The following is an 11,917-nucleotide window of genomic DNA, read 5'->3' as shown; positions in this document are numbered from 1 at the left end:
CTGGACAGGTTCATGGTTCAAGGTAGTGGAGTCTATTAAAGCTCTTGGGATTTGCTGGTGTAAAACATATGACACAACATTGGTTACGAATTGACAAGTACTATGTGGGAATATAATAGTTGCAACGAATATGTTGTCAAATAGGAAATTGACCCTGTTTCAGAAGACTGTAATAATCAATTACAAAATTTTGTCTAAAGTGTGGTATTTGTCTCACAGCTTTCCCATAACAAGAAAAGTGCTATAGAGATTGACAAAACTGTTTTTAGATATGTATGGTATGGTAGATACCAACCAATTAAACGAACTACCCTATGTAAAGGTAAGTGAAACGGTGGAATAGGAATGATGAATGTGTACCATAAGTCATTGGCAATCTTATGTGTTACCTTAAGAAAGGAGATAATGCAGAGGAATAGTGTAAATGCACTAGGACATTACTATTGTAAATTACGTGTTAGCTACTTGATACATATGCCAGAGTATACTGACCTTGCCTTTATTTCACCTAACTTTTATTCATGTGCAATTGATGTTCTCAGGCGGATTTGTAATATTGAAGGTTTTTTAATGATGAACAGTAAATAAGTATATGATGTTATACTGCCAAATATAGTTCCTAGAGTAGAGGAGGCATATCCACTCTTTAGCTGGCAAATAATATGGGCAAACCTTCATGTTAAATTTATTGCCCCAAAACAACGCGAGCTGTTGTATCGCTATATTCATGAGACCCTTCCTACTAATGATAGGTTGTTGATGTTGGGCATTAAGGACAACAATAGGTGTGACCAATGTACTGAAATTGAGAATAATATGTATATATTTTATTTCTGTAAGCAGAAAGTTGTTCTTGTAAACTGGATTCGAGACACTCTTAAAGCTTTATGTGGACCAAGTATTAGAGTGGAGTTAATGAGGTTTTTAATGTTTCATATTGACATAAAAAGCAAGAAAATTAGGAATACAATAATTATGTTACTTTCTAATTACATTTTTTGTGTGTGGATAGGCAGGCAGGAAGGTTACTCAGTAGACAAAATATTGAAGTTCTTGCGAGGCAGGATCAGGTATAACATTAAAGGTTTAAGGCTCATGCTCGGTGATGATATGGAAAATTTGTTTACTGAGAATTATATAAAATATATATATATATGTAATAATTTCCCTTGTATTTTAATGTAAATTTATTCTCCAATTTTTGTAAATCGTTTATAGGTAAATAAGTATAACATTCAGGGTTTTTTTTAAAGATCTTGTTCTGTACTAATGAAACACTTGTTCACTACAAATTGTAATGTATAATTGCCTTGTAAAATGTATATGTGATTTATATTATATTTTCTTAAATAAAGATAACAAAAAAAATTAGTGGAAGTTTCCATGTTTAGAAAAAGAGAGTCACTCCCACCACATAGTGGCCATGCGGTTCCTGCCGCCATCATCCCTTCATGTGCATTATTGTAAGTCATATACACCTATTAGTTTCAGTTAGGATCCTATAGCATATTGTAGGTTATTCATATACCCATGACCTGTGAGGGTATGTTCACTCAGCTGCTCTGATTAGCAGCATTAATTACTCAAGTCTTGTGCATTTGGAATGAGACTAAGTTGGGACAGGCCTTCCACCAAGACCTGGTGAGGAACCTGTCTAGATACTATGTAGCTAGTACTGCTAGAACTAGATTGTATAACTGTATTTAGTAATGCTTCAATTACCTCTTTGTTTCACAATTACCAGCCTTGTGATATTTAGCCTTCTAAGTAAAATAAATGAAGTGGGAGGCTTGAGAGATAGCGTAGTGAGTTACCTAAGCCTATTAGCGTCCGAACACGGGCAGCATGCATTCATAGCTCGCGAGTTTCATCAGTTGAATACTGGACACAGAGTGGGTGAGATGGGACTGTCAATATCTGAGAACATGGCCCAAATTAAGTTAGGTTTTGGTTAAGTTAACAGGATAGAATTAGGTTTTATCATCCTGTTTGTAATTAGTGGGGAAAATTTGTCATCCTTTAGTTGATAATTGTGTTCCCTTGACTTAGCTTTTATACTGGATCGGTCAAGTGTTCTTAATGATTGTGTATGTATGTTTGAAGATAATTGTATGACGAGAGGTGTCGATTGGAATTATCCTTCCCGCCATTTTCTTTGCCCTGCAGCAGGATGTACCCAGTTAACGCAAACTTATATAAAACTACACGTAACCAACCCGTCCTCGACTCAAGTTCATTACATACAGCGGTCGACTCAGAGACGCAGTCATAAATTTTTACATGCTGTGCATTCAAAATAAAAATTTTCTCAAATATAAATTAATATTAGCATATTGTGCATATATAGGCATAGGTTAGGTTAGGTTGGGTGTTATAGGTACTGTTGGCGAGTATTTGTATCTGTAGTACGTGGGTGAAGCATTTACAGCGTTGTGGTTCGAACAAAATTCGTCAGTGAAGAACTTGTTCCAGAAGTGTTCAAACGAAATCAGTTGTGAGTCGTGTATAAACCGTTTTTCATTCATAAACAGGGGGTTTGGCGGGTGCATGGAATCACTTTTAGGTCTTTGTTTGGAGGACGAGCTGTTCACTGATGACTTGTTCAACCACACCACTGTAAATGCTTGACCCACGCACTACAAACACAAATAATCGACATCAGAACCTAAGCACCTAACCTAAGTAAACCTAACCAATGCCTAAATATGCACAATATACTAATATATAACAATATTATTTTATATATGAGAAAACTCCTATTTTGAATGAACATCATGTTAAAATTGGTGGATGCATCTGTGGGGTCGACCACTGGATGGAATGAACCTGGTCTGAGCAATGGTTGCATATTTTAACACCTCCAAACCAGTTATAACAACCAATATAGCAAGTTGAAACAACGTTTTAATACGTCATAAACACGTTAAGCCAAGATGTAACAACTTTATTACAAGTTGTAACAAGCGGAAAATAGAGACAGTTTCGGTTTCTGTTTCCAGGGAATAACTACCTTATCATGGGGGCAAGTCGGCTCACTTGCCGTATATTAATACCTCCACTCCCGGGTATATAGACCAAGTGAAGTGATGTTTACAGCGAAGGCGCTCAGGCGAAACGGAGATCTGATATGGCCACAGTGAGAGAAGCCTGACTGGCACTGAGAGAAGCCTGGCTGGCACTGAGAGAAGCACGGCTGGCACTGAGAGAAGCATTGCTGGCACTGAGAGAAGCATGGCTGGCACTGAGAGAAGCATGGCTGGCACTGAGAAAAGCATGGCTGGCACTGAGAGAAGCATGGCTGGCACTGAGAGAAGCATGGCTGGCACTGAGAGAAGCATGGCTGGCACTGAGAGAAGCCTGACTGGCACTGAGAGAAGCATGGCTGGCACTGAGAGAAGCCTGGCTGGCACTGAGAGAAGCCTGGCTGGCACTGAGAGAAGCACGGCTGGCACTGAGAGAAGCATAGCTGGCACTGACAGAAGCCTGGCTGGCACTGAGAGATGCATGGCTGGCACTGAGAGAAGCATGGCTGGCAATGAGAGAAGCATGGCTGGCACTGAGAGAAGCATGGCTGGCAATGCGAGAAGCATGGCTGGCACTGAGAGAAGCATGGCTGGCACTGAGAGAAGCATAGCTGGCACTGAGAGAAGCCTGGCTGGCAATGAGAGAAGCCTGGCTGGCACTGAGAGAAGCATGGCTGGCACTGAGAGAAGCATGGCTGGCACTGTGAGAAGCCTGGCTGGAACTGAGAGAAGCATGGCTGGCACTGAGAAAGGCATGGCTGGCACTGTGAGAAGCCTGGCTGGCACTGAGAGAAGCATAGCTGGCACTGAGAGAAGCCTGGCTGGCACTAAGAGTAGCATGGCTGGCACTGAGAGAAGCCTGGCTGGCACTGAGACAAGCATGGCTGGCACTGAGAGAAGCATAGCTGTCACTGAGAGAAGCCTGGCTGGCACTGAGAGAAGCATGCCTGGCAATGAGAGAAGCATAGCTGGCACTGAGAGAAGCATGGCTGGCACTGAGAGAAGCATGGCTGGTACTGAGAGAAGCATAGCTGGCAATGAGAGAAGCATGGCTGGCACTGAGAGAAGCATAGCTGGCACTGAGAGAAGCATGGCTGGCACTGAGAGAAGCATGGCTGGCAATGAGAGAAGCATGGCTGGCACTGAGAGAAGCATAGCTGGAACTGAGAGAAGCATGACTGGCACTGAGAGAAGCCTGGCTGGCACAAAGAGAAGCATGGATGGCACTGAGAGAAGCCTAGCTGGCACTGTGAGAAGCCTAGCTGGCACTGAGAGAAGCATGGCTGGCAATGAGAGAAGCCTGGCTGGCACTGAGAGAAGCCTGGCTGGCACTGAGAGAAGCCTGGCTGGCACTGAGAGAAGCCTGGCTGGCACTGAGAGATGCATGGCTGGCATTGAGAGAAGCCTGGCTGGCACTGAGAGAAGCATGGCTGGCAATGAGAGAAGCATGGCTGGCACTGTGAGATGCATGGCTGACACTGAGAGAAGCATGGCTGGCACTGAGAGAAGCATGGCTGGCACTGAGAGAAGCATAGCAGGCACTGACAGAAGCATAGCTGGCACTGACAGAAGCATGACTGGCACTGAGAGAAGCATGGCTGGCACTGAGAGAAGCATGGCTGGCACTGAGAGAAGCCTGGCTGGCACTGAGAGAAGCCTGGCTGGCACTGAGAGATGCATGGCTGGCACTGAGAGAAGCCTGGCTGGCACTAAGAGAAGCATGGCTGGCAATGAGAGAAGCATGGCTGGCACTGTGAGAAGCATGGCTGGCACTGAGAGAAGCATTGCTGGCACTGAGAGAAGCATGGCTGGCACTGAGAGAAGCATGGCTGGCACTAACAGAAGCATAGCTGGCACTGACAGAAGCATGGCTGGCACTGAGAGAAGCCTGGCTGGCACTGAGAGAAGCATGGCTGGCACTGAGAGAAGCATGACTGGCACTGACAGAAGCATGACTGGCACTGAGAGAAGCATGACTGGCAATGTGAGAAGCATGGCTGGCACTAAGAGAAGCCTGGCTGGCACTGAGAGAAGCCTGGCTGGCACTGAGAGATGCATGGCTGGCACTGAGAGAAGCATGGCTGGCACTGAGAGAAGCATGGCTGGCACTGAGAGAAGCATGGCTGGCACTGACAGAAGAATAGCTGGCACTGACAGAAGCATGACTGGCACTGAGAGAAGCATGGCTGGCACTAAGAGAAGCCTGGCTGGCACTGAGAGAAGCATGGCTGGCACTGAGAGAAGCCTGGCTGGTACTGAGAGAAGCCTGGCTTTCACTGAGAGATGCATGGCTGGCACTGAGAGAAGCATGGCTGGCACTGTGAGAAGCCTGGCTGGAACTGAGAGAAGCATGGCTGGCACTGAGAAAGGCATGGCTGGCACTGTGAGAAGCCTGGCTGGCACTGAGAGAAGCATAGCTGGCACTGAGAGAAGCCTGGCTGGCACTAAGAGTAGCATGGCTGGCACTGAGAGAAGCCTGGCTGGCACTGAGACAAGCATGGCTGGCACTGAGAGAAGCATAGCTGTCACTGAGAGAAGCCTGGCTGGCACTGAGAGAAGCATGCCTGGCAATGAGAGAAGCATAGCTGGCACTGAGAGAAGCATGGCTGGCACTGAGAGAAGCATGGCTGGCACTAAGAGAAGCCTGGCTGGCACTGAGAGAAGCATGGCTGGCACTGAGAGAAGCCTGGCTGGCACTGAGAGAAGCATGGCTGGCACTAAGAGAAGCCTGGCTGGCACTGAGAGAAGCATGGCTGGCACTGAGAGAAGCCTGGCTGGTACTGAGAGAAGCCTGGCTTTCACTAAGAGAAGCCTGGCTGGCACTGAGAGAAGCATGGCTGGCACTGAGAGAAGCCTGGCTGGTACTGAGAGAAGCCTGGCTTTCACTGAGAGATGCATGGCTGGCACTGAGAGAAGCATGGCTGGCACTGAGAGAAACATGGCTGCCACTGAGAGAAGCATGGCTGGCACTGAGAGAAGCATGGCTGGCACTGAGAGAAGCATGGATGGCACTGAGAGAAGCATGGCTGGCACTGAGAGAAGCATGGCTGGCACTGAGAGAAGCATGGCTGGCACTGACAGAAGCATGGCTGGCACTGACAGAAGCATGACTGGCACTGAGAGAAGCATGGCTGGCACTGAGAGAAGCATGGCTGGCACTGAGAGAAGCCTGGCTGGCACAGAGAGAAGCATGGCTGGCACTGAGAGAAGCATGGCTGGCACTGAGAGAAGCATGGCTGGCACTGAGAGAAGCATGGCTGGCACTGACAGAAGCATGGCTGGCACTGACAGAAGCATGACTGGCACTGAGAGAAGCATGACTGGCACTGAGAGAAGCATTGCTGGCACTGACAGAAGCATGACTGGCACTGAGAGAAGCCAGGATGGCACTGAGAGAAGCCTGGCTGGCACAGAGAGAAGCATAGCTGGCACTGAGAGAAGCCTGGCTGGCACTGAGAGAAGCATGGCTGGCACTGAGAGAAGCCTGGCTGGCACTGAGAGAAGCCTGTCTGGCACAGAGAGAAGCCTGGCTGGCACTGAGAGAAGCATGGCTGGCACTGAGAGAAGCCTGGCTGGCACTGAGAGAAGCATGGCTGGCACTGAGAGAAGCCTGGCTGGCACTGAGAGAAGCATGGCTGGCACTGAGAGAAGCATGGCTGGCACTGAGAGAAGTCTGGCTGGCACAGTGAGAAGCATGGCTGGTACTGAGAGAAGCATGGCTGGCACTGAGAGAAGCATAGCTGGCACTGAGAGAAGCCTGGCTGGCACTGAGAGAAGCATGGCTGGCACTGAGAGAAGCATGGCTGTCACTGAGAGAAGCATGGCTGGCACTGAGAGAAGCATGGCTGGCACTGAGAGAAGCATGGCTGGCACTGACAGAAGCATGGCTGGCACTGACAGAAGCATGACTGGCACTGAGAAAAGCATGGCTGGCACTGACAGAATCATGACTGGCACTGACAGAAGCATGACTGACACTGAGAGAAGCATAACTGGCACTGAGAGAAGCCTAGCTGGCATGAGAGAAGCCAGGCTGGCACTGAGAGAAGCCTGGCTGGCACAGACAGAAGCATAGCTGGCACTGAGAGAAGCCTGGATGGCACTGAGAGAAGCATGGCTGGCACTGAGAGAAGCCTGGCTGGCACTGAGAGAAGCCTGTCTGGCACAGAGTGAAACCTGGCTGGCACTGAGAGAAGCATGGCTGGCACTGAGAGAAGCCTGGCTGGCACTGAGAGAAGCATTGCTGGCACTGAGAGAAGCATGGCTGGCACTGAGTGAAGCATGGCTGGCACTGAGAGAAGCATGGCTGGCACTGAGAGAAGCATGACTGGCACAGGGAGAAGCCTGTCTGCCACTGAGAGAAGCCTGGCTTTCACTGAGAAAGCCTGGCTGGCACTGAGAGAAGCATGGCTGGCACTGAGAGAAGCATGGCTGGCACTGAGAGAAGCATGGCTGGCACTGAGAGAAGCATGGCTGGCACTGAGAGAAGCATGACTGGCACTGAGAGAAGCATGGCTGGCACTGACAGAAGCATGACAGGCACTGACAGAAGCATGACTGGCACTGAGAGAAGCATGGCTGGCACTGAGAGAAGCCTGGCTGGCACTGAGAGAAGCCAGGCTGGCACTGAGAGAAGCCTGGCTGGCACAGAGAGAAGCATGGCTGGCACTGAGAGAAGCCTGGCTGGCACTGAGAGAAGCATGGCTGGCACTGAGAGAAGCCTGGCTGGCACTGAGAGAAGCATGGCTGGCACTGAGAGAAGCCTGGCTGGCACTGAGAGAAGCATGGCTGGCACTGAGTGAAGCATGGCTGGCACTGAGAGAAGTCTGGCTGACACAGAGAGAAGCATGGCTGGCACTGAGAGAAGCCTGGCTGGTACAGAGAGAAGCATGGCTGGCACTGAGAGAAGCCTGGCTGGCACTGAGAGAAGCATGGCTGGCACTGAGTGAAGCATGGCTGGCACAGAGAGAAGTCTGGCTGGCACAGAGAGAAGCATGGCTGGCACTGAGAGAAGCCTGTCAGGCACAGAGAGAAACCTGGCTGGTACAGAGAGAAGCATGACAGGCACTGAGAGAAGCCTGGCTGACACAGAGAGAAGCCTAGCTGGCACTGAGAGAAGCCTGGCTGGCACAGAGAGAAGCCTGGCTGGCACAGAGAGAAGCCTAGCTGGCACTGAGAGAAGCATGGCTGGCACTGAGAGAAGCCTGGCTGACACAGAGAGAAGCCTAGCTGGCACTGAGAGCAGCCTGGCTGGCACAGAGAGAAGCATGGCTGGCACTGAGAGAAGCATGGCTGGCACTGAGAGAAGCATGGCTGGCACTGAGAGAAGCCTGTCTGGCACAGAGAGAAGCCTGGCTGGCACTGAGAGAAGCATGGCTGGCACTGAGAGAAGCATGGCTGGCACTGAGAGAATCATGACTGGCACAGAGAGAAGACTGTCTGGCACTGAGAGAAGCCTGGCTGGCACAGAGAGAAGCATGGCTGGCACTGAGAGAAGCATGGCTGGCACTGAGAGAAGCATGGCTGGCACTGAGAGAAGCATGGCTGGCACTGAGAGAAGTCTGGCTGGCACAGAGAGTAGCATGGCTGGTACAGAGAGAAGCATGGCTGGTACTGAGAGAAGCCTGGCTTTCACTGAGAGAAGCCTGGCTGGCACAGAGAGACGCATGACTGGCACTGACAGAAGCATGGCTGGCACTGAGAGAAGCCTGGCTGGCACAGAGAGAAGCCTGGCTGGCACTGAGAGAAGCCTGGCTGGCACTGAGAGAAGCCTGGCTTTCACTGAGAAAAGCATGGCTGGCACTGAGAGAAGCATGGCTGGCACTGAGAGAAGCATGGCTGGCACTGAGAGAAGCATGGTTGGCACTGAGAGAAGCCTGGCTGGCACTGAGAGAAGCCTAGCTTTCACTGAGAGAAGCCTGGCTGGCACTGAGAGAAGCATGGCTGGCACTGAGAGAAGCATGGCTGGCACTGAGAGGACCATTACTGACGGTGAGAGGACCATGATTGACGGTCAGAGGACCATGACTGTGAGAGAACCGTGACTGACGGTGAGAGGACCGTGACTGACGGTGAGAGGACCATGACTGACGGTGAGAGGACCGTGACTGACGGTGAGAGGACCATGATTGACGGTCAGAGGACCATGACTGACTGTGAGAGGACCATGACTGACTGTGAGAGGACCATGACTGACGGTGAGAAGACCATGACTGACGGTGAGAGGACCATAACTGACGGTGAGAGGACCATGACTCAGCCGTTAGCGATCATTGCACTAACACAACAATATATTCATGTCTATTTTGCATGTAGTGATTGTTACGCTAAGTCAACATATACAAGTCTGTACTGGGCAAGTACAGTGACCACTGCACTAACACAACATATAGATATCGTTACGTGCAGTGATGTATGGCGGTTATATCCAGCTGATGTAATGTTCACGCAGCATACAAATGCCAGATCAATCTCACTAGGTGAGTAAATGTGCAACCCGTCCTCGACTCAAGTACCAACCCGTCCTCGACTCAAGTACCAACCCGTCCTCGACTCAAGTACCAACCCGTCCTCGACTCAAGTACCAACCCGTCCTCGACTCAAGTACCAACCCGTCCTCGACTCAAGTACATTACATCCACCGGTCGACCCCACAGACTCATTCATAAATTTTTACATGCTGTACATTCAAAACGAGAATGTTCTCAAATATAAATTAATATTATAATATATTAGCATATTGAACATATATAGGCATTGCTTAGGTTAGGTGGTTAAGGTTCTGTTGGCGATTATCTGTGTTTGTAGTACGTGGGTGAAGCATTTACAGCGTTGTGGTTCGAACAAAAGTCGTCAGTGAAGCATTTGTTCCGGAAATGTTCGAACGTCATCAGTTGTGAGTCGTGTGTAAACAGTTTTTCATTCATAAACAGCGGGTTTGGCCGGGGCATGGAATCATTTTTGGGTCTTTGTATGGAGGGCGGGGCTGGAATGTGTGTACCCAAGATGAACGCCCGAATCTGAATAAAGGTTTGGACTCGTATAGCTAATGACGACACCTTGTCCAGATACCCGGAGCACAGTGGCGTGATCCAGCCCGTCCTCCAAACAGAGATCCAAAAGTGATTCCATGCACCCGCCAAACCCCCTGTTTATGAATGAAAAGCGGTTTACACACGACTCACAACTGCTGACGTTCGAACATATCCGGAACAAGTGCTTCACTGACGAATTTTGTTCGAACCACAACGCTGTAAATGCTTCACCCACGTACTACAAATACAAATAATCGCCAACAGAACCTAAACACCTAACCTAACCTAACCTATGCCTATATATACACAATATGCTAATATATTATAATATTAATTTATACTTGAAAAAATTCCCGTTTTGAATGAACAGCATGTTAAAATTTATGAATGCGTCTGTGGGGATGACCGCTGGATGTAATGGACTTGAGTCGAGGACGGGTTGCGTGATCGCCCCTACTACAGGCCCGTTGCTGAGCTTGACCGCATCACCACAGAAGGTGTAATGCTGCACCTGCTGCAAACTGAATGATGAACCACGTTTGTGTTAAACATGAGGATATACCTTTTTTTTACATAAAAATATACACTGAACAATGAACTGAACTCTTGAATTATATAATATTGACGGTGATTCCTTAGAAGAAGGTATGCGACTTGAAGACGGTAATTATATGACAATATCTACTGGATAAAAACAACACAGCACTAACACAACATATGCATGTATACTGTACATGTATAGTGATCACTATAATATCAAAACATTTACATATATACTGGATAAGAACAGTGATCACTGCAAAAGGACCACATATTCATGTCTACTGGATAAGAACAGTGATCACTGCAAAAGGACCACATATTCATGTCTACTGGATAAGAACAGTGATCACTGCAAAAGGACAACATATCCATGTCTACTGGATAAGAACAGTAATCACTGTAAAAGGACCACATATTCATGTCTACTGGATAAGAACAGTGATCACTGCAATAGCACAACATATACGCATCTACTGGATAACAATAATGATCAACATCATATCATATACCGTCCATACCTACTGTGTGAGCGATGAATCACAGCAAATCTTTCATTAAGCTTCACACAGTTTCCCATCTTGTAGTGTTCCCAAGCCAACTAACTTTTATTCAACTCATTTTTCCACTTTAGAGATAATGAAGGAATACATCTAATTAATTACCGAACGAACACATTTACGCTCGAATACTCGAAAGATACAAATTGTTTAGTGGTTCTCAGAGGTCTTACACTCCTCCTGAACACCTCAAGGCTCGCTTCTGTTGTCAAATGTAAATTCAGTAAATTAAGTAAATTTTCACTGTTATGATAACGTGATCACATGGCCGGGACACCCTCGCCTGCAACATATTACAACGTTGTTAGGTTCTCTGATGCAAATTGCTGTGTTTGTAAGGAAGTCTATATATATTTACTAGAGGGGAGTACCTCTCTGGGTCAGGAACTCTTCTTTTCCTTCTCATCATCATCTCCCTTTCCTATCTCCCTATCTTCCACTCCCTAAGTTTCTCAATCAACATCTCCCCTCCTCTCTCTTTCCCACTTCACACTCTCTTCCAATCAACCCTCTCTACCTTTCTTCCTCTCTCCCCCAACATCCTTCTCTCACCCCCGTTCACACCTCTTCCTCCTTAACCGTTCTCCCTCTCTCCTTCCCTCTCTTCCAGCAGCCCTCTCCCCCAGCTCCTCTCTGTCACCACTCCACCTCTCTACGTCTCATAAACATTATATTACGGATCACTGAAACTGCTAAACATATCTACGAACCTCACGATCAAGGTTTCAGACTTGCCTAAATAGTAATTACATGGGGGGGG

At 47.9% G+C, this 11,917-nt stretch overlaps 2 protein-coding genes across 2 annotated transcripts; both read left to right on the top strand.

The window, feature by feature from the left end:
- The first annotated feature begins 3,693 nt into the window (after positions 1-3,693).
- LOC138365057 (mucin-22-like) lies at positions 3,694-7,972 on the top strand. Its single transcript, XM_069325161.1, has 3 exons — positions 3,694-4,482; positions 4,801-5,674; positions 7,863-7,972. The coding sequence occupies exons 1-3, from the start codon at positions 3,694-3,696 to the stop codon at positions 7,970-7,972; spliced, it is 1,773 nt and encodes a 590-aa protein (XP_069181262.1).
- A 3-nt stretch (positions 7,973-7,975) lies between these two features.
- Positions 7,976-9,067, top strand: LOC138365056 (uncharacterized). The gene has a single exon (XM_069325160.1). It carries the CDS (start codon positions 7,976-7,978, stop codon positions 9,065-9,067), a length of 1,092 nt encoding a protein of 363 aa, XP_069181261.1.
- Positions 9,068-11,917: the final 2,850 nt, after the last annotated feature.

Source organism: Procambarus clarkii, chromosome 15 (assembly GCF_040958095.1).
Source record: "Procambarus clarkii isolate CNS0578487 chromosome 15, FALCON_Pclarkii_2.0, whole genome shotgun sequence".
NCBI lineage: Eukaryota > Metazoa > Arthropoda > Malacostraca > Decapoda > Cambaridae > Procambarus > Procambarus clarkii.
This window is presented reverse-complemented; position numbering and strand designations above follow the sequence as displayed.

Excerpts from the sequence above, each read along its gene's own strand:
- LOC138365057 (XM_069325161.1), top strand. The coding sequence starts at position 3,694 with ATGGCTGGCACTGAGAGAAGCATGGCTGGCACTGTGAGAAGCCTGGCT. Across the intron at positions 4,483-4,800 it reads AGAGAAGCATGGCTGGCACT|AGAAGCATTGCTGGCACTGA; the intron begins GTGAGATGCATG and ends GCTGGCACTGAG. Across the intron at positions 5,675-7,862 it reads CACTAAGAGAAGCCTGGCTG|AGAGAAGCATGGCTGGCACT; the intron begins GCACTGAGAGAA and ends TGGCTGACACAG.
- LOC138365056 (XM_069325160.1), top strand. The coding sequence starts at position 7,976 with ATGGCTGGCACAGAGAGAAGTCTGGCTGGCACAGAGAGAAGCATGGCT.